Raw genomic sequence first — 27,499 nt, 5'->3', positions numbered from 1 at the left:
AAAGAAAAACTAGACACTAAGAAAATTAAACACAAAGAAAGACTAGACACAAAGAAAGACTTGACACAAAGAAAGACTAGACACAAAGAAAGACTAGAAACAAAGAAAGACTAGACACAAAGAAAGACTAGAAACAAAGAAAGATTAGACACAAAGAATCACTAGACACAAAGAAAGATTAGAAACAAAGAATGACTAGAAACAAAGAAAGACCAGACACAAAGAAAAACTAGACACAAAGAAAGATTAGACAAAAAGAAAGACTAGACACAAAGAAAGACTAGACACAAAAAAAGACTGGACACAAAGGAAGACTAGACACAAAAAAAGATTAGACTCAAAGAAAGACTAGACACAAAGAAAGACTAGACACAAAGAAAGGCCAGACACAAAGAAAGACTAGGCACCAAAAAAAGACTAGACACAAAGAAATACTGAACACAAAAAAAGACTAGACACAAAGAAAGACTAGACACAAAGAAAGACTAGACACAAAGAAAGACTAGACACAAAGAAAGAGTAGAAACAAAGAAAGAGTAGACACAAAGAAAGACTAGACACAAAGAAAGACTAGACACAAAGAAAGACTAGACACAAGAAAATATTAGACACAAATAAAGACTAGACACAAAGAAAGACTAGTCACAAAGAAAAACTAGACACAAAGAAAGATTAGAAACAAAGAAAGACTACACACAAAGAAAGACTAGACACAAAGAAAGAATAGACGCGAAAAAAGATTAGACTCAAAGAAAGACTAGACACAAAGAAAGACTAGACACAAAGAAAGGCCAGACACAAAGAAAGGCCAGACACAAAGAAAGACTAAACACAAAGAAAGACTAGACACAAAAAAAAGACTAGAAACAAAGAAAGATTAGACACAAAGAAAGACTAGACACAAAAAATACTAGAAAAAAAGAAATATTAGACACAAAAAAAAATAGACACAAAGAAAGACTAGACACAAAAAAAATTAGACTCAAAGAAAGACTAGGCACAAAGAAAGGCCAGACACAATGAAAGACTAGACACAAAGAAAGACTAGATACAGAGCAATATTAGACACAAAGAAAGATTAGACACAAAGAAAGACTAAACACAAAGAAAGACTAGACACAAAGAAATACTAGACACAAAAAAAGACTAGACACAGAGCAATATTAGACACAAAGAAAGATTAGACACAAAGAAAGACTAGACATAAAGAAAGATTAGACACAAAGAAAGATTAGACACAAAGAAACACTAAACACGAAGAAATACTAGTAACAAAGAAGGACTAGACACAATGAAAGATTAGACACAAAAAAAATTAGACTCAAAGAAAGACTAGACACAAAGAAAGACTAGACACAAAGAAAGACTAGACATAAAGAAAGATTAGACACAAAGAAACACTAGACACAAAGAGTCTTTCTTTGTGTCTAGTCTTTCTCTTTGTGTTTAGACACAAAGAAAGGATTTCGTGTCCATAGTCCAATCAGTATACCAAGGTACATTTTTGAGATATATTTTATTTTAAAACTGTCGTCGGTCTTTGATTAGTGCTATCGGAAATGTAGTAAGCTTTTGTAATTTTTAAGTTCTTCCATTGTTTTGTGGAACTCATTCGAAGAAAATATATTGTTTTTCTACAAGTTTTGCTTGACAAGGCCAAGAGAACGCTAAAATCCGAATAAGCCCCTCCAAAATTTATTGCAGATCCAACCTTACTCTTAGAAGAAGTTGGTTTTCCATTGAGCGTTGCGATTTTGAATTTTTTTTATTATTTTTCTTCTTTTTTTTCTTTTAATGGACGTGAACATGAGGTGGGGCAACTGCGTGATATATCATTTAGAGTTGAGTTACCAATTCTTTATTTGGCAGTTTAATATTTATAGGTAAGATACCGATTATTGGAGTTGGTGGAATTTCGACGGCAGAAGATGTAATTGAAAAATTGGAAGCTGGAGCGACGGCAGTACAACTTTATTCGGCATTCACTCTCAAAGGTCCATTCGTAGCCAAGAAAATTAATTCGTCTCTTTCTGAGATATTGAAGTAAGTTTCAACTTAAAAAAAAGGAGAACATATTCTTTTTTTCAGCGTTCTGCACCTGTGAAAGATTGAAAGATGGTGTCACACAGGGCCGTATCCAGGATATTTTTTGGGGTAGGGGTGTACAAAAAAACTTGAAAAATGCATAAAAAATTTGTTTATATTCATTTTTTTACGAGTTGGACAAACATTTTCTTCTTCTTCTTTTTTTTTGGGGGGGGGGGGACACCCCCCCCTGGATACGGCCTTGTTGCCACAGGTCTATCTTAGGCTTAACTTTGTGCAATTACCCATAGGACAACTATCGTCTGACTTTCATTGACATAGATTTGACCAAAAGAAGTAGGTTAAATTATGCTTAAAAATTCTGATATTTTTTTTATAAAACTACATTTTCAAATTCTTAAGACCCCTCCCCCTCAAATGCAAAGAAAATAAAGTTCTTTATCTTATCTATTCCATTTCCTTTTTACTTAAAGAAATGAGAATACATTCTGCGTGTTAGTATTCCATACCTGTTCTTGGGCAGAAGAATGGAATCAAAGAAGGTCAAAGGCCTGTTTCAGGTTTGACTTTGCGTAGTTATCCACAGGACAACTTTTGATCCTGTCTGTACATTTTATAGCCCTATTGCCTTTGATAACTATCATTAGAATAGGTTTTATCAATTATTTATTTAAATAATGCGTAAAAACATTCAGAAGTATAGTGTTCAGATATAAAACCGTACTTTTTTTTCAGTTTAGCTTCTTCCCCTTCGATTTTGTTCTGGATATTATCTCAAAAGTCTATTCATAGAAAAGGATTTGAATCCATTCATTGGATTATTAAAGCAACTTTCTACTTTATGAAAAGTTCAGTGCTCAGTTCTCAGCGTTCTATTAGAGTGGGGGGGAGAATGGGGTTAGCCAGTGGGTATCCACAGTAACTTCTGGTTTGAGATGGCTGTAAAACTAGAATTGGCTTACCAAAGGAAACTCTTACAGAAAAAGATAAGGAATCTCAATAATTATGGCACGTGATTCTTAAAAAAAAAGTCGTTATTTAAGAAAGTACTTACTAGAAATTTCAGTTTTGTGTTCCAAGCGCCTTCAACCGAGCCAATTCCTTAAGTTTTGGAAACAGATGAAATTGTGATGGCTCTAGTTCACAGCTGTATGGAGGATACAAAGTGGGTGCCGGAAAACAGTACTGTATGCCAGGGCAGACTTAATTTCCGAATTACGCTCTCTTTTTGCTGCTCTTTTTCTTTCTTATCATTTCCTTAATTTCGTAGTAGAAATAAATAAATTGTCTTCAAATAAGGACTAGGTAATACCTTATGCCTTTTTAGACTAAATTTTCGAACTGTACAGCCTTTGTTGTTGAACACATTTAGCCAGCTGTATGGAGAATGATCCTGTAAATCCCCATGAACATTCTAGTTCACAGCTGTATGGAGAATGATCCAGTAAATCCCCATGAATGTGGAAGGACCTTTCCGTGGAGAAATTTTTCATGGGAGGAGAGAATTTTCATGAAGGGAGCGCTGGATTTCCCAGAATTATTTAAAGAACAATCAGAAATTAAATAAAAAACAAGTTTTTTCAACTGAAAGTAAGAAGCTACATTAAAATTTAAACGAACAGAAATTATTACGTATATGAGGATTTTCGGCCCCTCGTTAATACCTCGCTCTTTACGCTAAAGTATTTTTAGTAATTTCAAAAGAACTATTTTTTCAAATTAAACGGCCTTTGTGATTCAGGGCTCATTCTTAAAGAATTGGAAAAAAATTCGAACGTTAGCGTAAAGAGCGAGGTATCGACTAGGGGGCGAAACGTCTCATATACGTAACAATTCCTGTTCGGTTTAAGTCTTAATGTAGCTCCTTACTTTCAGTTGAAAATACCTGTTTTTTTATTTAATTCATTCAAAAAGCTGATCAACCTTCATTAATCGTTACTTTTGAAGTTGTAAGTGTTCTAGAAGAATACAAGGGAATATACATTCTTACAAATTAATCTCGAGATTTACTTGGATTAGTATTAAAACACTTTCATATATTCTCAATACCAGAATCAAATTCCAGGGCATACTGTAGGCTACTGCAGCTGATTTCGAACTCGGGGTCCCTTGTCACCGAGCAGAAATCGATGTCTGTGCATGACTCATGATTTCCTTCTTCATCTTTTTTGATTATTATGGTTACGCATTACGTATAGTTTTATCAACGAAATAAAATCTGAGACCTGCGATGAAATGCTGCTGCTGAAATCCAACTCTTGGCCTCGTATTACCAAGCAGCGGTCAATTCCACTCTGCAACTCAGGATTATCTCCTCCTTCTTGTTTGGATTTTTGTGAAGCCAATTTCACGTAGTCTCATCATCAGAATCGAATTCTGGCCAATATTTTAATTGCAATATTCTGTAGACAGAATTTTTTCAACTTTCTATTCGACTAAGACTTATCTTATGCATCCCCTTTATAATTGAACTGCCGACCGGAATCAGAGATTGATGATTATTTTGTAAATACGGAACAGAAAGGCTTTAACGGGTGCGACCCAATTTCTCAAAATTTGACGACTTGAAAGAGATGCCAGTAAACAAAAAACTGTTCATTATTAATTATAAACGTAACGATGAACGCTTCCTTTGTTCTGTTCGTAATATGAGGCGGGGCATTGCTGGGAAGCAGGACAACGCCGCAAGAGAGCAGTCTTCTTGGGCGATTTTTAATAGTGAACCTAAGATTTAAGTAAGTAAGTAAGTATGACGGCACTAAACCCTTAAGGTCCAAACCGTCTGTGCTGATCTCAGTTTCGTGGCCCTTCAGCCAGGAAGTTCAATGGGTTATCTGTTCTCGGTCTTATATGATCTGTTCTCGGTCTGATCTGTTCTAGGTTGGGGGCCAGCCATCCTGTGCTTTCGCACACCCTTCCTGCTTATCTTCCCCAGATTTCTCCAGGTAACCATTTAGACCTGGGTTGACTCTGGCACCGCTGAGCAGAGTCACTTGAATAATATTTTATAGCACCTCTCAATAATTATTGATGACACTTCGATGAAAAATGATGACATATTTACAGGAAATGCTACTAACACGTTTAATGATTAGGGAGCAGAATTCTTTGAGGTTGGGATCCAAAAGCTGGTGTTACAACCTGACATATGTTTACATGTTAATGGTGAGTATGTTAAAAAGTGAAAAACATACTCATGCTTTTGTTTGTTGTACAATGATAGTGATATTTGTTAACACTAAAATCCCTTTTGGGCTATTGTAAATACAAAATACAACAAAATTGAATTTATAACAAAGACACGCCCTTAATTCTAAATTAATATATAAATAAAGTCAGATAACGGTGCAATGCACATCCATATAATTAAATTTTCTCTTGTTCCATTAAAAAGGGTTCTTATTTAGAAAGCCTTTTAAGAAGAAGGCTCTTTAGAAAGCCTTTGAATTTCTTTGGTTACAGAATTTGACGGAAACAAAATCTTTATGCAGAATGGGATTCAGGGGTGATTGGCTGGATGTTGGCCTACTGCGGCTTAACGCTGCTTCGAGATGGCAGTGATGGAAGTGTTCTTGGATTTTTCTCAATATTTTATATATATATATATATATATATATATATATATATATATATATATATATATATATATATATATATATATATATATATATATATATATATATATATATATATATATATTTATATATATATATATATATATATATATATATATATATATGTGTGTGTGTGTAAAAGCTTCCTTTGAAGAGGTTTGTCAAATATTGTGGGGTACATTAGTCTTATGACTTTTTTGTTCTAGAGAATTGTTTTGGGACTATGATTTAAAAAGATGCTAATTTTGTTTATTGTACTTTTAGGGAGTCATCAGAAGTAAAGATTGTGCCATAAGAATTCCCTGTCCAAAGATGAAATTTGATCATATTCGTTTTAATTTTCTTCTTTTTTATCGCTTATGTTAGTAATGTTTCTTACAATAAAACACTTAACAATAATCTAAAATATAGACGAATTGTTACAGCTGGAACGAAACAATGATATGTATATAGACTAAAATCAAGGGGAGTGGGGGCCTTCTCCCCTTCGAGTGAGTGTGGTTTTAACTTTCATTTATGCGAGTGTGTCACCTGCTATGGAGGCGACTGCCCCTTCACCTGACTTGCTTTCAATTTAACTTTGTTCGAATCTGTTGAAATAAAGAACAAAGAATGTCATCAAGATCTAGTCGAGAAAAAAAAAAGAAAATATAGTCGGCTTTATAACAAGCTACACTTTAGACGCTAATAGAATATTATTTTTTAGGGCATTATTTTTAGGCAACTCTTATAGCGTCAGCTTGCAGTCTACTACTCCTACTATTAATTTATTACTGGAGCATCAAGTTGCCTAAAGCCAGCACAACTGCGTACGCTCCTCCTCCATCCTAATTTGCTCCAGGCCTTGCTATTTGTATCCTCGCATGAAATTAAAAAATCTTAAACATTTTTTTATGATGTCTTCTCACCCTATTTAGGGATTGTTTGCTTGAAAGGGATAGATAGCCAAAAGTACTTTATCTGTAAAAAGAAGCCTTACGCAACTTCAGAAACCTCAAATTTTATAGTTGGTGAAAAATTACTTTTGAAAAGTGTAAATAGAAACCTGCCAAGAGGGCTGTCACGGAGGACAGAGGTCACAGCAAAACCGAAAGCTGGACTTAAATAATCCTTCAGATCAATGAACTTATAATAGTCAATATAGTCTCTGATTCTAAAGAAATATCTGACCCAAAAAATGACAAATAAACAGAATGTTGTGTATTCACGTGTATTCAAATCATATAAATACTGTACAATAAACAATTAAAGCTTTATAAGTAAGGCACAAAATAAAGGTACACAATTCTTTGGAAGTATCAGTTAACCTAACCGTCTTTACCCAAGATTTATACAAGTATAATTAGCTGATTAATAATATGGATATCCAGTAAAAAAGACATCTCTTGAAATTGCTCTGTTGTATCATCCTAAACATTTGTTTCTCATCGGTAAGATAAATTGTCTGGTCTTGTTAATTTTCCATTTATTGTTATTATTCAGAAGTAGACATTTGCGTATACACATAGAGCCATCTAACAAACGCAAGACATTGACACAAAGTCATTCGCGGGACCGGTATGATTTTTTTTGTCAAATCCTAACAGCAAACTGATGCAAATGGTTACTGTTGAAAACTTATTAGTTGTATATTACACATTCTGATTGCCTATAATCAAATAGGCTATACAAATACTTGTTTCACATCTCTGGGCTTGATTTTTTTTTTTTTTTTTTTTTTTTATATATATATATATTGATATATATGTATTTAACTTTAACAGAAATTTACATACAAAAAACAATATGATTCACCCAAAACATAACGGTTGACATGGGGTGAATCAGGTAAAAAAAAACACATACATATAACATCTTTTAAAGGGAAAAAAAGGGAGAAAAGAAAGAAATAAAAAAGAAAAAATAATAATAATACTACAGGGGTAGCAACTACATGCCATATCCATGCTTTGGGGTCGCACTCACAAACCAAAAAACAATTACAACTTAATTTAAATCAAATCAAATTTGATCAAACTTGGTCAAAAGAGTGTTCAGCCCGTGCATATGAGTATAATAATGTTGACTCCGGAAAGTAGTATAAATTAAAAACGAAAATTTCTGTATGGGAAGTATCGGGACTTTCACTATGGATGTTAAGACGTTCAAATACAATGAATAGCACAAAAAATACATCATAAACATATTAAATAAATTACTTGAACATGATTTGTATTTATAAAATCATTAATGTGCGAAATATAGTAACTTGCAACGTACGACAAGGTCTTTTTACGTATATACATTTTAAAATCATATTTTGGCAAATGATTTGGAAAGAATATCTTAAGGATAATAGTTTATAATTCAAATTATTCTCATCTATTACAACATTGGAAACAGAAGCTTGACATGCTTATTAAGTCCAAGAATTTGGTGTCTATGATAGTAGGGGAAAATATTCCAAAGTTACAAAAATTGAAGTCTAAACTAGAACTGAAGTTAAACTAAACGTAAAAGCTTAATCTAAATAATTAATAGGTAAAAACTATGTACATATATATTTTTTCTAATAGTTTAGGAAACATAAACAAATATAACAGTCGTGAGTAAATAATCTCTTAAAGTTAACAGAAGAATAAAAAGGTAAAGTAAATAGGTAAAAGCAAATAGAAGAATTTCTGTTTTGATATTATTAGAGAGTTAAAAGTTCAATGTCAAAGAGAATGAATTTTTTTAGAATTCCGTTTCTCTATTTACAAGAGGAAGTTAAAAGGCACTTAATGAGTAAAAACTTGAGAAATGGGGCTAGAGGGAATACTCGTATCCCCTGTTATGTCGCTAAAATCATCCCTGCCTCTTCCACATGGAATGTAAGCAATGTCTGTAAAAGAAGCAGAGACGCCTCTCAATTGCTGTATATTTCTATGATCACCATTTATGTATGGGAAGGTTAGCGAATGTCTATGGCCATAAGTTGGATTAACAGCGCACGTTGGCTTCCGTGGAGCTGAATATTGTCGCTGGATGGGTATTTCGTACCCATTATTATCTAAAAGTTCCAAGTACTTGGGGAATGCTGATTGACTGGAAGATGGTTCATTGGATATGGTAGAAACTTCACCTACAATAAACATAAATACAATTAACACGGATCATTTAATATTATTGAATTATTTTATTTTTCTTGCATATGATTGCAGTAACACAACAAAAACACAACTTTATTTTTTACTGCTTTTTAGGCTAAATCCAAGAAAAGGGTTTGTCTTTAAATAATTTTTTCGTCTAGCTTGTTTTTAAAGTTCGCTCACGTATGAATTTAAGCTGAATTGAAGTCTCATCAATTCAGCTTTTACGTTGCGTAGTTAAACATAAATGAAAGTCTAATGGCTGTCTATATTTGGGATTGGTTTCCGAAGTCTCTTGACATTCCTCCCCTAATTGCCGATAAAAACGACTAAATATTTCCCCCTACCCCCCTTCCCTGTATGCATCAAGATACTTGGTAAATGCTACTTCGTAAAATATAGTCACACATACTAAATTTAACATACTAAATTGGTGTAAAATTGCAATTGCATACTAAAATGTTAGTAACAGCAGATCAGTGGCATAGCCAGGATTATAGTATAGGGAGGTTTTAATTTATTTCAAGGGGAAGGATAAGAAGGGGGCTATCAGCTTAAGCAAGTCTTTTTATACCAATTAAATAATCAAAAAGTACATATAGTTAAATAGCCTTCCATATTTCAGCGGTATAGAACCTCCTCCAATTCTCCCTCTAACAAAAGTGCTGGAACAAACGCATTGCTAAGCTTGATTTTTGGAAAACTACAAATAAAACAGTTTTAAGATTTGTGCCTTCTATCGAAAACGTGCTCCAAAAATTACTAATTTAGCAAAAAGTAAAGCATAGGTGAGATATTAATAAATTACAGAACCAGAGTACCTCCCCTTCCCTGAGTAAAAAGCCAAGTGTTGTCGACTCGTTGGTATTCCGCAAATTATGCAATAGTCCTACCTCAATGACGGGGGGGAAAATGTCCCAGAAAACTGTACAAGGTTTTTTGGCAATTTTCAACTCGTTCAGCAGTAGGATCTTTTGATTGAAAATAATATCCTTTCGCATTGTTCTGTTCATTGCTTTCATCTTTTCATCTGTCAAATTTTACTCAAAAAGTATATAGGGTTTCTTTCTATTTTAATAAGCCAATCGTTATAAGACGTGTACCTACTTCATAAACAGTTGCTTTCTGTGTGTTTTTTTTTTTTTTTGCAATGTTGCTCCTCTGAAAAACAAAATTTGACCATCGTGAAACAATGAAAATCTTAGACAAGCTGCCTTATTTTTGGAAAAAAAAGGGCTTTGTAGGGTCCGATATATTTTTTTATGCCTGTGCGATACTAATATATTATTTCTTAGGTATAATAACTAACTTCTACTACTAACAACTCATTTCAGTACTAAGCTATCTGAGGCCAAAATGAGAACGCTTCTCCTTTATCCCAGTCTATTCAAAGCTTTCCTCTTTATCCCTTCCCAAGAAGTTTCAATTTTTGTAAATCCTCTCTTACAACCCTCTCCCATTCCATTGAGGGACAATCTGATTTTCATTTGCCTCTAGACGGATGGGTGCAAAGGACAATCTTTGGTAATCTGCCATCTTTCATCCACAAAACGTGTCCTAGCCATCTCAACCTTTCTCACATTTTAGCCCTAGAAAACGGAATAGAACCACATTTTTCTTACAGCCTAATTTTTGAAATACGGTAAGCCGAACTGGTGCCCAAAACAATTCGTAGACAATTTTCTGGAAAACAACTAAAAATCCTCCACCGTCCTTTGGAGTGCCCACGTTTCAGAACCAACTTGACCAGTGTCATCACTGTAGCTTCCAATACTCTTATCTTGGTTACCAGATCTTTCTTACTATTCTTCCAAACTTTTTGAATTGTGAAAAAACGGCCTGGGTCTTGGCTATTCTATTTTCAACGTTTTCACTGCATGCGTAATCTTCACTAATAATGCTACCCCGGTAAGTGAAGTTATTCAAAGAGACCCCTTATTAGTCCAAAAAATTGCTGATCTAAAACCAAACAGTGACTCAAACTTGGCGGTCCCTTTTCTAAAATAAAATGCCACGAAAATATACTCAAAGGCTGTAAATAAGGAATTATAGTCAGGGATTTTGTGAAGAAAATTTCATCACTGTAGTTCCAATATTCCAATCTTGGTTTTCAGACTTATCTTCCTATTCTTATGAACTTTTTCGATTGTGAGAAAAGCAACAAGGATCTTGGCTGTTCTATTTGCAGCCTGTCTACTGGACAGACTGCAAATAAGGAACTATAGTCGGGGGTTTTGTCTGGAAAATCTTACACAAGATGGCTCCCTTTCTTTAATAAAGGGCTGCTTTCTAACAACGGGGTTTCTGGTGTTTATAGTGATCGACATTATTCAGACTGTCGTTATGTTGCTGTTTCGATTTTTCCTTTATGTTAATTTTGTTGGGTGCCATTTTTTCAATTTTCCTTGTTTGTCTTTTTTTTGTTTCGTTTATGCTTTAATGTTGTTTTTTTTCCCTTCTCTTGTTTTTATTCATATTTGCAGATAAAAACCCAAAGATAACGGTTGGTTAAACCGCAATTTATAATTAGATTTGACCTAAACAGAAAGAATCCAGTTAAAAAATTAGAATATGTCGATATATATTTTAAAGCCCAGAATGGTTTTCATAAACCAGACTATCTTGGATCAAGTCCGAAACCTAAAGTTCAACAATCTCGAACTCAGACAGGATCCAATAATTCCCAATCCGTGTTGAGTCTCAGAAAATTCTTCACATAGACAGGCAGTAACCAAATCACTTTACAAAACTGAGTTCAGCGCTGCTAAGATCCGACTCAATCTTGTACTGAGTCTGGAGCAAGTACTTAAGCGAGCAACTACTGAGTCTCAAAATTGTACTAAAGCGAGCAAAAAAGGAATTACCTCTGGAATTCGCTTGAGCTGTCGAAGCTGCACTGTCTGCTCTTCTTGATGTAGTTAAGCTTTCTTTTGATGCACTATGACCTAGATAATACGACAAAATTACCTCAACATCATCATTTTATTTATAACTTGTCACATAGTTGGGCATGCCCAAAAAGATGGAGTAAAAACAAGAAAAGCAAAAAAAAAAAAAAACAGAAAGAAAAATATATTTCGACAACTACGGTGGATTTCTTGATGTCGACATTCTGGTCACTCCAAAAGGATAGGGCAGGCGATTGTATTTTATAAGCTAAAAACGCAGCATTTCTGTGCTAGTTTTTAACATCGAAACGGTTGAAATTAATATTGCAGACGGATATTTGGCAAAAAAGAATATTTGGAAAAAAACATTGAAAATATTTTACACATTTTTCCAAATTTTAAATAGTTGTAATATATTATTTTTAATTTATAAATAAAATAACATTTTAAATTATTATTAAAAAATATAATTTAAACTAATATAATTTATTTACCATTTTGTTTTTAATAACCTTTTAAATATTTTTGTAGACATTAACACGAAAAGTTACATATAATTTGATGTTTAACTGAGAATCAGCGAATGAGCTTAATATGTAAATTCTTAACTAAGAATTCTTAATTAACAATCATAGAAATGGTTGCAGCGGTTCGAAGCCATACAATCTTAAAGCATTTGTACAATATTAAATTAAATTAAGAAAATATATTTTAGCATTTATGATTTGACAATTTAAAAAAAGAATACAATGCTGGCAAAAATGCTGATGAACAAAAATGCTCTTAAAGTGCTTAATTTTTTTTTTTTTAAGTTTTTTATGTGTGGTTTCCCTCAGTTAATTGTAATCAACAAAATATTAAAGGGAAATACGACTTCCCTCAAGTGTGTGTTTTTTATTTTTGTTTTTTAGTGTTTTTGCAAAACAACAGTACAAATCCATCAGTGTATATGATAATGGTTATTATGAATTTTATTTATGAAATACTAAAAGTAAGAAAAAATGGCAGCTTCATCTGAGCTGCAACTCGACAAATTAAATTCAACAAGTAAACCAAATTGACATTCAACCGAAGCTTAGCGGTTATTGCAATTGAGTAATTACCCTTATTTTAATCTCTCCCATTGACCTAACTACCACAAATCAGCATCGATAAATAAATGAAACCCGAAATAAACAGAAATTACGATAAATAACCGAGTTAAACTCAAAACGAGCAGAAATTAACATAAATTGGGCTCAAAACCCCTATGCCTTCCCAAGGCCAGACCATAATTTGCACTTTACTGAATTATACAAATGAATGTGCATTGTCAGTTTAATGTACATATACTGATATTTAGTAACCAAAATGTTAATATTATTTGATTTATTAAAGTTATAAAAGTAAAAACATTTATATTTATAATTTTTCAGTAAAGTGCAAATTATGTTCTGGCCTTGGCAAGGCATAGGGGTTTTGAGCCCAACTTATGTTAATTTCTGCTCGTTTTGAGTTTGACTCGGTTATTTATTGTAATTTCTGTTCGTTTTGGGTTTCATTTATTTATCGATGCTGATTTGTGGTGATTTCACGCTTGGTAGATTATTTGATTTTATTTTTGCTGATTTTTTATTTAATAGAGTTCTTTACTTTTCTTTGAAAAACTTGTTTTGTGGAAAAAGTTTTTTTAATTAATTTCTGTTCGTTTTATATTGACATAGTCTTTTCAGAGAAAAAGAAAATAACACTTTAAATCTTTTCGTTTTCTTAAGAATTTATAGTTTGGCCTGCTATTTCTAAGCTGAAAAATTTTCAGCAATTTTTGACAATATGCACCCTTTTCAAAATCTGGACACAAATAGCAGCGTTTAATTAAGTTTCATACCTCCTCTAGTTGACCTGAAGTGGAAAACTTGATACCATTCGCAAAAAAATCTGTTTACTTTCTTTGATAGCTTGGATACACTTACGCTATTTTGATTTGGTTACATTTTAAGAGCAGAAGCAGCTCCGAAAGTTTGAACAAAATACCCTCAGTCGTTCTTGGGATACTGCTGAGATGCCTTATTGGGAATTAGCATTAACACAGTGCATTTTGATTTAATATTATGGAAAAATTTATTTTTTAAACGTAAAGTCAATTTGGTGGGTGGGCGTGGGAGGGGGATTAGTTTCCCTCCAATCACTTTCGACTATTAAAAAAGGCACCAACCCTTTCTATTTTCAATCGATTGAGCCCTTTTCGAAGTTCCTACGACAACTCCTTCGATACAAAGTGCCCTCGTCTAAACAACAACAACAAAAATAATACATTATACCCACATCGATCTTCACTATAAAAATGCCAAGCCTTCAAATCACTTTCGACAATTAAAAAGGGCACTATGCCTTTCGATTTCCAATCGAATGAGCTCTTTTTGAGTTTCTACGACAACACTTCCTATAAACACCTTATATGCCAGGGCATAAATTACAACTCTTACCCTAAGGGCTGTGAGGGTGGTTGTCATCCTCTAAGACCTAATTTCCAGAACTTTCAGCTACGTTAAAAAAAATTGCTATCTAAAAATTTTGATTGGATGTGTCTGGGAAAATGGCGGGTGAGAGAGGGGCGTTAGTCTTTCCCCAAACACTTTCAACTATTAAAAAAGGCAGTAACCCTGTTAGTTTCCAATCCAAAGATCCCTTTTTGAAATTTATACAACAATCATTATATAAGCCTAATATTCCCCCAGGGCATAACTTACAACCCTTGTAATGAGTACTCTGAGGGGATTATCATCCTAAAAGACCTAAGTTCCAGAACTTCAAACTACTTTAACCAAAATGTATATCTCAAAATTTTGATTGGATGTGTTTGGGGAAATGGTGGGCGCGAGAGGGGGGTTATTTGCCCTTCAATCACTATCGACTATTAAAAAGGCACTAGCCCTTTCAGTTTTCAATTGAAGTGAGCCCTTTTGGATGTTTTTACAACATCGCTTTCTATAAAAACCTTGCATGCTCCCAGGGCCTAACTTACAACCCTTGCCCTGAAGGTTGTTGGGGAGGATGGGTTGTCATTTTGATTGGATATGTTTGGGGAAATGGTGGGCGTGGAAGGGGTATTAGTTGCCTTCCAATCACTTTCGACTACTAAAAAGGGCACTAGCCATTTCAATTTCCAGTCGAATGAGCCCTTTTTCAAGTTTCTACGACGATGCGTTCTATAAAAACTTATATGCCCCCAGGGCATTACTTACAACCCTTGTCCTGAAGGTTGTGGGGGATTATCCTCCTAAAAAACATAATTTCTATCAAAAAATCCACAACACTGAACAAAATGGCTATCTAAAAATTTTGATTGGATATGTTTGGGGAAAAGGTGGGCGAGAGAGGGGGGCTAGTTGCCCTCAAATCATTTTCTACTATTCAAAAGGGCACTAGACCTTTGAATTTCCAATCGAATGAGCCGTTTTCAAGTTTCTACGACAAAGATTTCAATAAAAACTGATATGCCCCCAGGGCATAACTTATAACCCTTGCCCTGAAGACTGTAGGGTGAGTGTCCTGATCAAAGGTATAATTTCCTAAACTTTAACTGCGTAGAAGAAAATGGCTATCTCAAAATTTTGATTACGACAACGCCTGCTATAAAAACCTTATATGCTCCCAGGGCATAACTTACAACCCTTGCCCTGAAGGCTTTTGGGGAGTCTCCTCCCCCAAAAAATAATTTATATCTGGAAATCAACAACGCTGAAAAAAATGGATATACCAAAATTTGTATTGGTTGTTTTTCAGTAAAGGGCGGAATTGTAAGATGTGTAAGCTTACCTACAATCACTTTCGACAGATGAAAAGTGTAATAACCACTGAGGTTTCCAAACTAACGGGTGATGTGCGTCGGTGCTAGGACGATCTCTTTAACGTGAAGGGCCCTAGTCTAAAGAAAAAAATAATAAATGATACATTGTGCCAAAATCGTTCTTATATGCCCTCAGGGCATAACTTAAAACCCTTGCCCCAAGGGTTGTGGGGGAGTGTCCTCCTCAAAAAAATATTTTCTATCTTGAAATCAGTTACGCTGAACAAAAAGGCTATCTCAAAATTTTGATTGGATGTGTTTAGGGGAATGATGGGCGTGAGGGGGGAGGGCTAGTTGCCCTCCAATCACTTTTGACTATTAAAAAGGGCACTAGAACTTTGAATTTCCAATCGAATGAGCCGTTTTTGAAGTTTCTACGACATTGCCTTCTATAAAAACCTTATATGCCCCCAGGGCATAACTTAAAACCCTTGCCCCGAGGAGTTGGGGGGGAGTGTTCTCCTCAAAAACATAATTTCTATCTGAAAATCAACTACGCTGAACGAAATGGCTATCTCAAAATTTTGATTGGATGTGTTTGGGAAAATGGTGGGCGAGGACGGGGTGTTAGTTGTCTTCCAATCACTTTCGACTATTAAAAAGGGCACAAGACACTCCAATTTCCATTGAATGAGCCCTTTTCGAAGTTTCTACGACAACTTCTTCGATACGAAGTGCCCTGTTCTAAAGGAAAAAAATAATAAATGATACATTATGCCAACATCGTTCTTATATGCCCTCAGGGCGTAACTTAAAACCCTTGCCCCAAGGGTTATGGGGGAGTATCCTCTAAAACATATTTTCTATCTGGAAATCAACTAAGCTGAACAAAATGGCTGTCTCAAAATTTTGATTGGATGTGTTTGGGGGAATGATGGGCGTGGGGGGGACTAGTTGCCCTCCAATCACTTTCGACTATTAAAAATGGCTCTACCCCTGTGAATTTCCAATCGAATGAGCCTTTTTTGAAGTTTCTACGACAACGCCTTCTATAAAAACCTTGTATTCCCCAAGGGCATAACTTAAAACCCTTGCCCCGAGGGTTATGGGAGAGTGTCCTCCTCAAAAACATATTTTCTATCTGGAAATCAACTACGCTGAACAAAATGCCTATCTCAAAATTTTGATTGGATGTGTTTGGGGGAATGATGGGCGTGGGGGTCGGCTAGACGCCCTCCAATCACTTTCGACTATTAAAAAGGGCACTAGCAACTCCTATTTTCAATCGAATGAGCTCTTTTGATGTTTCTACAGCAAGTCCTTTGATACGAAGTGCCCGGGTATGGAGAAAGAAGAAGAAAAAAAAAATAATACATTGTGCCCAACTCGTTCTTTACTTAGGCAGCGCTATCGCGCTGCCTATGATAAACAAAGCTCCTCAACTCGAATACTGTTCACACAAATCTCGAAACGCAATCTGCACCCGTAAGCTGTAGTCTGAAATATATAAGATATAGATGGAAGATGTAGATGTATAAGATGTAGAGCTCACCCTTAAAAAAACTATTTCAAATATAAAAAGAAGAAAAAGTAAGATAGAAACTATGCTTAGGCAACAGTGAATTTTTGAAAAAAGTAACATCATTTCAAATCGTTAGAGTAAAGCGGTTTTCCTACAAAGAAACAACTGGTATTTCCAAATAGGGGAAGCAGTGACCTGTGGATTTATGAGGTTTAAACTTCAGATATGGATCATAATTTATATTTTTAGTTTAAGAGGAAATCTGCTTGCATCGGTCACTTCGCTATTATAGTCCATACAAAAGGTCGGTTTGTTTAAACACACAAGATTTAAAGATTTTTATTAACACTACTAATAGATTCTCCAGACTGAAATACCCAAGCTAAAAGAAATAAAAATAGTGATAAGTAAAAAGTGGCCCTTATCAATATTAACCGAGACTAAAGAACCGAAGTCTGATAACAATATATGCACAAAAAACTCATTGTATACTACATACTATATGTAGAACTCATACATTCTTCAGTTCTGAAGACTGAATATTTTGTGGTATTGATTTCTTTTTTTTAATGAGAGTAAAGAGTGACGTTTATACCTAAAACTGACTAAAATTGTCCTATATGTGAGGGGGGCTACCATTCTTTTCACTCTCGCCCTTTTTTACTCAAGAGGTTGGCTAATACTTCCTTCTAAGCATGCAGCAAATAAAACAAAGCAACAATTGCATCTGTTTTATTTGCAGATTGAGTTTCATAATGTTTGAACTCAAAATTGTATTGTTTACACCAAATACAACTAAATGAGGGGGAGGGGTTGATGGAGATTATGTTTATTTTGAATTTTTAACATTGCTCCTTACTTTTGTTTGAAGAAATTACTTCTTTATTAATTTATTATCACTGAAGCACGTAATTCATTTAAATCTGAGGTACGCATGTGGTTGCTTTGTAAGTAAACCTTAGAAATAGATTGAGATTGATGGAATTACAATTTAACAATAATTTGTTATTGTTTTTTCGCTTCGGGATGATGATATTATGAAGTTTTATTGTGTATGAAATATTTATGCAAGTTTTTTTCGGTACACGGTTTCACCCTCCTATTTCTTATAGAATATAATTTTTTTTTCTTTTTTTTTAGTAGCACACCCTCGCAAGCGACGCTTTTCGTGGACTACCGATTGATTTTGTCACTGATTTTTTCGACAGTGAATTACTATTGTGACTACTACTACTACTACTAATGCACTAATTTTTCTCATTTTTGTATCTTTTCTTTGCATCAGATAAAAAATAAAGTCATTAGTAAAAAAAAAATAGGTTTCTCAAAATTTCATTTCGATTAAAACACGTTATCAATAAGCCACAAAAACTTTAAAACTTACCTGAATCTATTTGAGTGTCCTCTTCTGCATAGGCTTGATTGTCAACACCATCTAAAACACAAAACATGCACAGACAATCAACAAAGCAACCAACACAGATGCAAGCGAGGGTTTTTATTTATAAGGATGTTTGTTTTTATTTTTATTATTTTTAGGATAATTTTTTTTAACATAGACTTTACATCTGAATTCTTAGGTTTATTGAAAGGTACAATTAATTCGTTGTCGCTATTATTGATGAATATCAGAAGGCTTTCTAAAATTGCTGGTCATTAGCATTAATAGAGACAAGTGAGGGTTAAAAAATTCAAAACAAAGTAATTACTAGAAAGTCAAAACAGCTGCACTACTTTTCCACACTTTCTTGCAAGTTATATTCAGAGTGGCCAGGCGGATACATTTATACATTGATTTAATAAGGCAAAAATTTCACAAAACATTAAATTTGGTTATTAGCACCAGCAACCAACAGTAATTAATATAAAAAAAATTGGAGTATAAGGGGGTTTCAAGTGTTTCTAATTTGGCTGGCTGCTATTTAATAAGAAAAAGTGTTTAAAGCTAATTTTGTTTTTAAAGTTGTCGTCACTGAGAAGAGCGGAGGTGGAATTATTAAAAAATATTAAAAAAGAAGAAAAACGACAGTAGTAAATTAGTAATACTTGTCGTTAGTTATTCAATTTTGAAGTTACTTCAATATTGACTTCTGAGATAATTTGGTATCATTATATTCGAACGATTTTTTCGTATATCTGGATTGGTGATAAGATGATAATTTACTTGGGTAGTCTGAAATGTTGTCTTTTAACAGGAACTTTCCTTTCTTCCTCTTTTATTTTAAGATTTCCTTTCTTCCTTTCTTCGTCTTTCCTTTCTTCCTCTTTTATTTTAAGATTTCATTTCTTCCTTTCTTCGTCTTTCCTTTCTTCCTCTTTTATTTTAAGATTTCCACAAACAAACCTCTAAACAGTATCGAAATGAGGTTAAAACAGGATGCTGATAGAGGTAATGTGGGAGGGGGGTGACTGTCTTATCGCAGAGGTATGATGAAGAAGTTGTAGGAGAGTAAATCTTTTTTTTTTGCTTTACTTTTTTGTTTTAGTTCTCTTTTACCCATTAGATATTTTAAATGGCCGCAAGACAAAACAAAATATTATTTTCAAAGCAAATACATAGTTTATTTATATGAATAAAAAGTGAGCTATTTTAAAAATTTATATAAAAAAAAGAAAATCTGTCAGTGGCAATTTAGAGATGTTTAACTGATATATTTGAGATGTGGAGTTGTCAATGGAGGTTTGCTTTATGATTATTTGGTGTTGACTAAAGAATTGTTTCAAGATATTGATTTACTTTATTTTTTTTTAAAGTTTTATTTACAGAGTTATGTTAGATCAAAAAAATATAGATAAAACATAGTTTACCCTTGTAATAACAAAGTAAGGAATTCTTTTGCAAAAGTTCAGCTAAAAAAATAGAATGGAGATAAGTTTTGTTTTCATAAGCATTTTGCCTTTGATGAAATAATCATTTTTATCTTTACCTTTAATTTCTTTTTCATTTGAAATTTCATGGATCGATTACTTTTAATCACAAAAGATAGGCCAGAAGAGAAAAATATAGCTGACTTATGTAATCAAAAAGTAATAAAACATAAAATCGCGAAGAAAACGAGGACAATTAACAGCCAGTGAAAAAATTGAAAAATTATGCAAATATTTCGGTCAAAACCTCCGCTTGACCATCCTCAGTGCAGAATAAAACTAATAAAAATATGAAAAACCAAACCTTAAAATAAAAACACAAAACTAAAATTGGACGACCCTTTCTCAGTAATGGTGAAAGGGTAACTGAATAAAAAACATAAGTCTAAATAGCATTTTTTGTAAATATTTTGTTAATACGTAAATGGCTTTACGTAAAATGAAATTGTGAAATGCCATTTAGACTTGTGTTTTTTATTCAGTTACCCTTTCACCCTTACTGAGAAATGGTCATCCAATTTTAGTTTTGTGTTTTTATTTTAAGGTTTGGTTTTTATATTTTCATTAGTTTTATTCTGCACTGAGGACGGTCAAACGGAGGTCTTGACCGAAATATTTGCATAATTTTTCAATTTTTTCATTGGCTGTTAATTGTCCTCATTTTCTTCGCGATTTTATGTTTTATCATGATTAGCCAATGTGGTCTCAGAAATTATTTATCAAAAAGTAAGCTATTGTTTTTGAAAAGTTAGGTAAAAATAGAGGAACTTCAGCTGCATAACCAATTTGTATTTGATTATATATATATATATATATATATATATATATATATATATATATATATATATATATATATATATATATATATATATATATATATATATATATATATATATATATATATATATATATATATATATATATATATATATATATATATATATATATATATATATATATATATATATATATATATATATATATATATATATATATATATATATATATATATATATATATATATATATATATATATATATATATATATATATATATATGATGGAAATTCCTTAAATTTTTGTAAGAAATATGATGTGAACTTTACTCATTATGGTTATATATATATTTTTTTTTTTTAAAGAAACTTGTTTTTAAATAGACCAACTCTTGTCGTTAGTTGAATTCCCCGTAAAACATAACAACACAAGAAGCGGTTCCTTCCAAACACTAACAGATCCAGAAAAAGTGTTGAATGAAAAACTTATTGGAGGGATAAAGCATAAAAAGGTTGTCGCGTGCACATATTGAGCATGGCCATTTTTGGGTGTTCTTGTTCAAGCTGCTTGGTTCAGTACAACCCCTGCCAAAATATACACCTTAGGTCCATTTAATAATTCAACCGTCAAATATTAGTACAACAAAAATTGGTATTGAATAAAAATATGAGGGGGGGGACAAAGCGTGACATGGTTGTCGCGTGCACATTCGTATGTGGCCATATCGGCCCAAAGGAAATGGCATATGAACGTTACTCTTCCTTGAGCTGTCTTTGCAAAAACATGTTTGCTTAATAAATTAGTTCCTTTAGTTAGTTGACATATTAACGACCGAAATTTTTATACAACTGGAAATACACGTACATTATCTTATCTCAAAACAAATCAACACAAACTCCAGTCGCTTTCAAACAATTATAAAATTAATCATGCTAATCCGAAGAAGGGGCAAAGAATGACAGTCTAGTCATGTGTACATCTCATAGGGGGTCATTTTAAGGAATTCTTAGTTTATATAGCTCATGGAAAGTAAAACTTACCCAAAGAACAAATTTGAGAGTCAATTGATTTCTTCTAAGCAGTTGTTCATGCCATTTGGTACAGCTTTACCCATCACTAATCTATGATAATACAGATCAAAATGTTACCAAAAGGTGTAGTTTGTAGTCCTTGTTAATCTAAGAGTTATTTTTACGGTTTGTTACGCCGCTAAGAAGAATCTATTTTATGATAGTAAACTTTATATTGTTTGCCTTGATATTAAGGAGGTTTTACTGTTTAATTTTTAAGCTGAACAGTAAAAGTTCCAAAAAATATTCTTTCCCTTACTAACTCATTGGCTGGAAGTCTCATGGGGGAGGCCCATTTTGAGCCTTCTCATCATGGCACTTTCAATGGGTGGCGGCCCACGATGGCTTTTCTATCGTCTAAAATTGACTGTTTTCCTGAAAAGTTAATATTATTCAACGTTCAAGATGTACACACGATAACCGCAATACGCCAAAGCAAGAATAAGTCCTTATTTTATTTTAAATTCCGTTTGAAACTTCTCTAAACGATGTTAATAGAGGGGAAGATGAAGGCACGGTTTACAGACGGCATTCGTGAACAAAATTTACGCATGCATATGCGGGTGCAAAACACATAACTAGCACGCAAAAATATTTACTGTTGTTACATACGTGAATTTGAACTTCTTTGATGATGAAGCTGATTATCTTCAACGCTCATTCGGATGAAAAGAAGTTGATTCAGACAGTGCTGGAACGTAGGCCTATCATTTGGATTGAAAGACCAACAACTTTCCATCAAGTCAAACCTAAAAAAAGTTGTAAGCTCACTGAAATTTGACAAAGAAAAAACCAACAGTTATTTTAATAATTCTATATTTGAATATAGAAAATATTAACACTAAATTTAATAATATTTTAATTTTTCTTTTTGAGAAACCGCCTGCTAAAAAAAAATATTCATCAAAGTGAGAACCGATGTATTAGATTTGTGAAACTAAATAAAATTTGTTTAATGAAGAAAATTAAAAATATGTAAAAATAACACTCATCTAACACAAAGTGTCAAGAGTCAACTATTTTTTAAAGTTAATGACATATTTGTACCAAACCTATACAAATAAATTTATAAATAAGTTGCTGTTGTCACAAGAGAAACCTCTTTATTGAAATCGCGTTTTTTTCTATTGAACAATAATTATTTTCTTTCTTTTTTTCTATTTTCGTTTTTTTCTATTTAATACAAAAATTTTCTATTTTTCTTCAAAGTTTTAATTCTAACAGAATTTATTTGTTTTGTTCAGTTTTACAACTAATTACGCTAATTTACTACTTGCTACTGATAATTAACTACTTTATTGAATTATAGACAAAATATATATTGTGAAAACAGAAAAGTTACCAGAAACAACCACCAACCAAAAAAATGAAATTTCCGCGCATGTGCCACATCGTATTTCGTTGGCACAATTTCTTCCATGGCTGTCAGTCCTTTTCTTCTAAAACATGGAGAAGCCATGAATTTAAGTTTTCTTGATAGCCACCACTCTCTTATGAAACCACCACTCACAGCAGCTGAAACGTCGATTTGACGCCCTATGCCCGGCTCTGAAGGATATTTATCTCTCTTTTGTATCTTCTGAAATTGCCTTTTTACTTTAAGAAAGGTAAAACACTTGCATGAAAAATATACTCACTAAAAAACGATATTCCTCGTTTCAACTATAAAAATTAGAGGACGTTGTAATAATATAATAGCCTCTTTAAGCGTTATCATTTAAGAAATCCATGTAACGTTATTAGTAAATCAGTTGGAGAGAATACGAATGTAGAATAGCCAATGCATAAGGGGTTTTATTGCAATTAATCAGAAGATTAGATGGAAGAGTTCACACAAGTGTGAAAAGAGGTGTGAAAATACACGGGAATGAAAAGATAGCAAAAATCTTTTTCTATCTTATTTTTTGTGTTTTAGACATTTAAAAACTAGCAGTATCGCCACATTTACTTTTCAAACTCGAACAGAAATGGCGGCTCACTATTGGCTGGATTTGAGACGAAAAATCCAATTCTGCAGTGACGAGCAGGAAGACTTTGGACAGTGTAATTTCTCAGCTTGAACAAATTTAATATTCTTAAAGTCTAAATAAAATAATCGTAAGCAAGAAATCAATACCGTGGATAACAAGTATTAAAAGTGTATTTTTCGAAATCTATGGGTGGGGCAATTTTGTTTCTTTTTTTTACTTTTCAATTGAAATACAAAGGAAAGTTTTTTTTTAAGAAAATACTAAAAAGAGTACTTTTCAAAATATCGGTGGGTTAGTCAAAAAGGTCTGGTTGGGGGGCAAGTATCAAATTTCGAACAGTCACACAAAAATAAAGTCTGTTTAGAATGTTTATTTAAGAGGTTGTAAAATTTCGTGAAATATAATAAAATGATAAAAGGAAACATAAACTTCGGGATATAAAGCGAGTATAGATTTTACCTCTTGTCTTTTGGTTTTATACCTATAAAATTATTCAGTCACAAATCAGCCACACCGTCATTATTTCATAACAATTAAATAGTTTAGAAGGCTTGACAGAAGAAAATACAGTTTTGGAAATAATAAGTGTATAAGTAAGTATCAAGGAACTTACAGAACATCAGGACAGCCAAGTGGTTTTGTTAAACGTCCCCCATTTCTGACATAATTCAAAACTTCTAAATTATTTCTTGCTGGATACGGCTGTTGACCATATGTCATTATCTCCCAGACTAAAACCCCGAAAGACCATACATCTGACTGAGTCGTAAATATACCATCTATAAGAGACTCTGGTGACATCCACCTAAAGAAAAATATTTATCAAGAAATCACACAGGCAACAGACCTTTAAAAAGTAACGCATAAAATTATATCTTTTATAACGTAGTAAGGTTAAACATATAGGGCCTACAAAAGAGACTGTTCCTTTAACCACCGGAAGCTTAATATTTATAATGAACAATATTATAGATTAAAGAAAAAACATGAAAGACCAACGTGAAAGGTGAAGATAACATATAAGTTTATATCGCCAATTTCCATCTTTTTAACTATGATAATGATTAGGCAAAATAGTGTTAGACCCCAATAGAATATTGGGTTAGAAAACTAACACTTCCAACTACTCTTCCTTTTTATTTTTTTTTTTTGCTCTTCCTTTACTTCTTTCACTCTTTTACTTCGTTTACTTCTTCTTTTACTCTTTTATTTCAATTAGCTTACTCTTCCTTTTTATTTGATAAAACACGTCTAATTTGTGAAAAAAATTGTCTGTCATTTTTTTTTAATGATATCTTACTTTTCAATTTTATTTCAAAACTTGTAAAATTCCGTGATAAAGATGCAGTATTTTACTACAGCTGGAAAAACTGCAACACACAAAAAAAAATTAATTCAAAGACGTTAGACACTTGTTGATTAGTACTCCCAAATATTTTTTTTTTTTTCAAATTCTACAACCACAGGGCTATATTATATATTCTATTACATTCTTACAAGAAGTTAAACGGTAAGCCGCATACCTCATATGTAGTCGGCACCTCCTAAAGGTCCTTGAATGAAGACAGGAACCTTGGCTTCTCTCCCCAAGATTGGATGAATTTTCCCTCTAGATTGAAAATACTCCCAAAATGTAATCCCCGCCCCCCCTTTCCTAAGAAAACACTCTGATCCTTCTTATCCCTAAGGGTTAGAAATGTGTGCATAAATGAAAATATCGTACATGTTCTATTCTCTTTCATAGTTATAAGTATTTTAAAAAGTTTCACCGGATTAGCGAGAACTAGTTTTCACCAATCCTAATTTTTCAGTAATCTTTCTAAGAAATCTTCAAAATACTGAGATTAGTGTAAATCTTAATCTGAGAGGGGACCAAAACTAACGGGAAGCTTTAAAGTATTCTTGCCTCATATGTGCATTGTGTTGACTACAGTCCCTACGAATAAGTGCTGTTCCATTTCAGTATTAGTGCCGCTCTTGTGTCGGTTCCCTGCATTATTTAATGCCAAGAACTCTCGAAAACCTCTTAAATTAATGTTTCATTATTTATTTGTAAATAACAATATTTCAGCTTTGGTAATGACTTTAATTCTCCTTTCTCTCGTCAAGTTTTAGTTCTTTTTATTTTGTGAGTCACAGAGGAGTTTCATTTAAGCCTTAGATGATGTACCAACTCCATGCAGTTAAAGAATAAAAATGAGGTGGGGGAGGGGGTAGGTTATTGGAAAATATCGAATGTTAGCAAATTATTAGTATTGGATGGATATTAGTATGGATTGTAGATGCAGTGAAGATATTAAAAGTAGAAAAGCTAAGGCTTGGGGTGATTTTGCACGGTAGAAAAAATTGAAGAATAATAGGGAGATACGTCTGCGACTAAATATTAGAATATCGGAAGCAACAATCGTCAAGTATGCATCTGAAACATGAGCACTTGGGAAGACAGATGAGGCTTTGTTAGATTTTTTCATGAGGAATTGTCTACGGACAGTTTTGGGTACCCGTTTGACTGGCCGTACTTCAAACAGTAAGCTTTACAAAAAAGTGTGGTTCTATCCCACTGTCTAGGGTGGTAATGAGATAAAGGTTGAGATGATTAGGACAAGTTTTGCGGATGAACGAGGACAAATTGCCAAATATTGCCCTTTTCGCCCCTCCTTTTAGAGTCAAACGAAAAGCAGGTTGGTCCTGAATGGGATGGGAAGAGGTCGCGGGAAAGAACTTTTAGGTAATTGGAACTTCTTGAGATAATGTAAATAGAGAGGCTTTGGGATAAATTGAGACGGAAGAGGAGCATGCGCAGCTGTGTCGGCCTTGGGTGGCTTGGTGCTGCATTAAGTTTTTAGCAGTAGTAGTAGTAGTATTTATATATCGCGATCAAACATAATTTTCATTAATTAACAGTGGAGTAAGGTTTGTAAAATAAAATGAGTTAGTTACCTTACAGGAAGTAGACCTTCTCCTTCTTTTCTATAATAATCGTTGCGATAGATGTCTCTAGCAAGACCAAAATCTCCGATTTTCACAACTCTTGTGTTACTTCGTGAAGTTGCAGCTGAAATTAGACAATTTCTCGCTGCCAAGTCTCGATGAACAAAATGCAATTCTTCTAAATAGCAACATCCTCGAGCAACTTCAATACACATATTCACCAAATCAATTAAATTTAAAGGCGAAGTCCGAAGCTGAAAAACAAAACAACGTTACCAAAAACTACAAATAGGTGCTGATTACCATCTGCCATAAAGGCAGAAGGTAAAAATGCAGCACACAAGACTTCATGGGGTATGCAAGCAGTTCTTTGTTTCATGATCCTTCAGCCAGGAAGGGCAATGGGGTGTTGGGGGCCCAGCCATCCTGTGCCTTTGTACACCCTTCTTGTGACAAAATTGACTATAGGCTATGTGACGTACAAAAAAAACGAGGAACGAAAAAAATGGAAAAAATAAATGAACAAGCAAACTAGGATAATTTTTCGCTTTTTTAGGTTGCTTCCAAAGGTTAGTTTTTTTATCTTTTATAGCGGATATTTTTTAGCTAGGAAAAAGGATTAGCGAAGGTTTTTGTAAAAATATCTGCTTCGCTATTTACTGGCTTAAAATAATCCTTGTTTGTTTAATATTTTTGTTTTCTTCACTATTTTTGCTTTTTCTCTTTTTTTTTTGTATAATTTTGTTTCTTTGTGTTTTCTTTCCGTACGCGGAAAACTACAGCAATCCTCTGCTGCAGGGCAGAATCAAAGACCATAAAGTCGACTATACTGTAATGTCACTGAAACTACAGTGGGCAAGTGGGAATGAGCTATATTTCTCATAAATAGCACATGCGGGGTTTTGTTAAAGTGTCAACAACACCCCCCTATCACA

At 33.4% G+C, this 27,499-nt stretch overlaps 2 protein-coding genes across 3 annotated transcripts in view; one reads left to right on the top strand and one right to left on the bottom strand.

Annotated features, from left to right (window-relative positions):
- LOC148955855 (dihydroorotate dehydrogenase (quinone), mitochondrial-like) overlaps positions 1 to 6,066 on the top strand; it is a 47,825-nt gene extending 41,759 nt beyond the window's left edge. For both annotated transcript variants that reach the window (XM_089104685.1, XM_089104678.1), the window contains exons 7-8: positions 1,884 to 2,043; positions 5,925 to 6,066. In XM_089104685.1, the coding sequence (XP_088960811.1) occupies positions 1,884 to 2,043; positions 5,925 to 5,955 (191 nt within the window). In that variant the 3' untranslated portion in view covers positions 5,956 to 6,066. The remainder of the gene's footprint in view (positions 1 to 1,883; positions 2,044 to 5,924) is intronic.
- Positions 6,067 to 6,860: 794 nt separating this feature from the next.
- The window catches only part of sev (receptor protein-tyrosine kinase sevenless), a 179,353-nt gene continuing 158,714 nt past the window's right edge, over positions 6,861 to 27,499 (bottom strand). Inside the window, exons 30-35 of the mRNA XM_089104666.1 lie at positions 26,574 to 26,818; positions 24,247 to 24,438; positions 22,276 to 22,412; positions 18,334 to 18,384; positions 11,635 to 11,715; positions 6,861 to 8,763 (exon numbers count right to left, since the gene is read on the bottom strand). Coding sequence (XP_088960792.1) covers positions 8,420 to 8,763; positions 11,635 to 11,715; positions 18,334 to 18,384; positions 22,276 to 22,412; positions 24,247 to 24,438; positions 26,574 to 26,818 — 1,050 coding nt within the window. The 3' untranslated portion in view covers positions 6,861 to 8,419. The remainder of the gene's footprint in view (positions 8,764 to 11,634; positions 11,716 to 18,333; positions 18,385 to 22,275; positions 22,413 to 24,246; positions 24,439 to 26,573; positions 26,819 to 27,499) is intronic.

The sequence above is a fragment of the Artemia sp. Qi Xiang Cuo genome, chromosome 2, assembly GCF_049724085.1.
Source record: "Artemia sp. Qi Xiang Cuo chromosome 2, ASM4972408v1, whole genome shotgun sequence".
Taxonomy (NCBI): domain Eukaryota; kingdom Metazoa; phylum Arthropoda; class Branchiopoda; order Anostraca; family Artemiidae; genus Artemia; species Artemia sp. Qi Xiang Cuo.
This window is presented reverse-complemented; position numbering and strand designations above follow the sequence as displayed.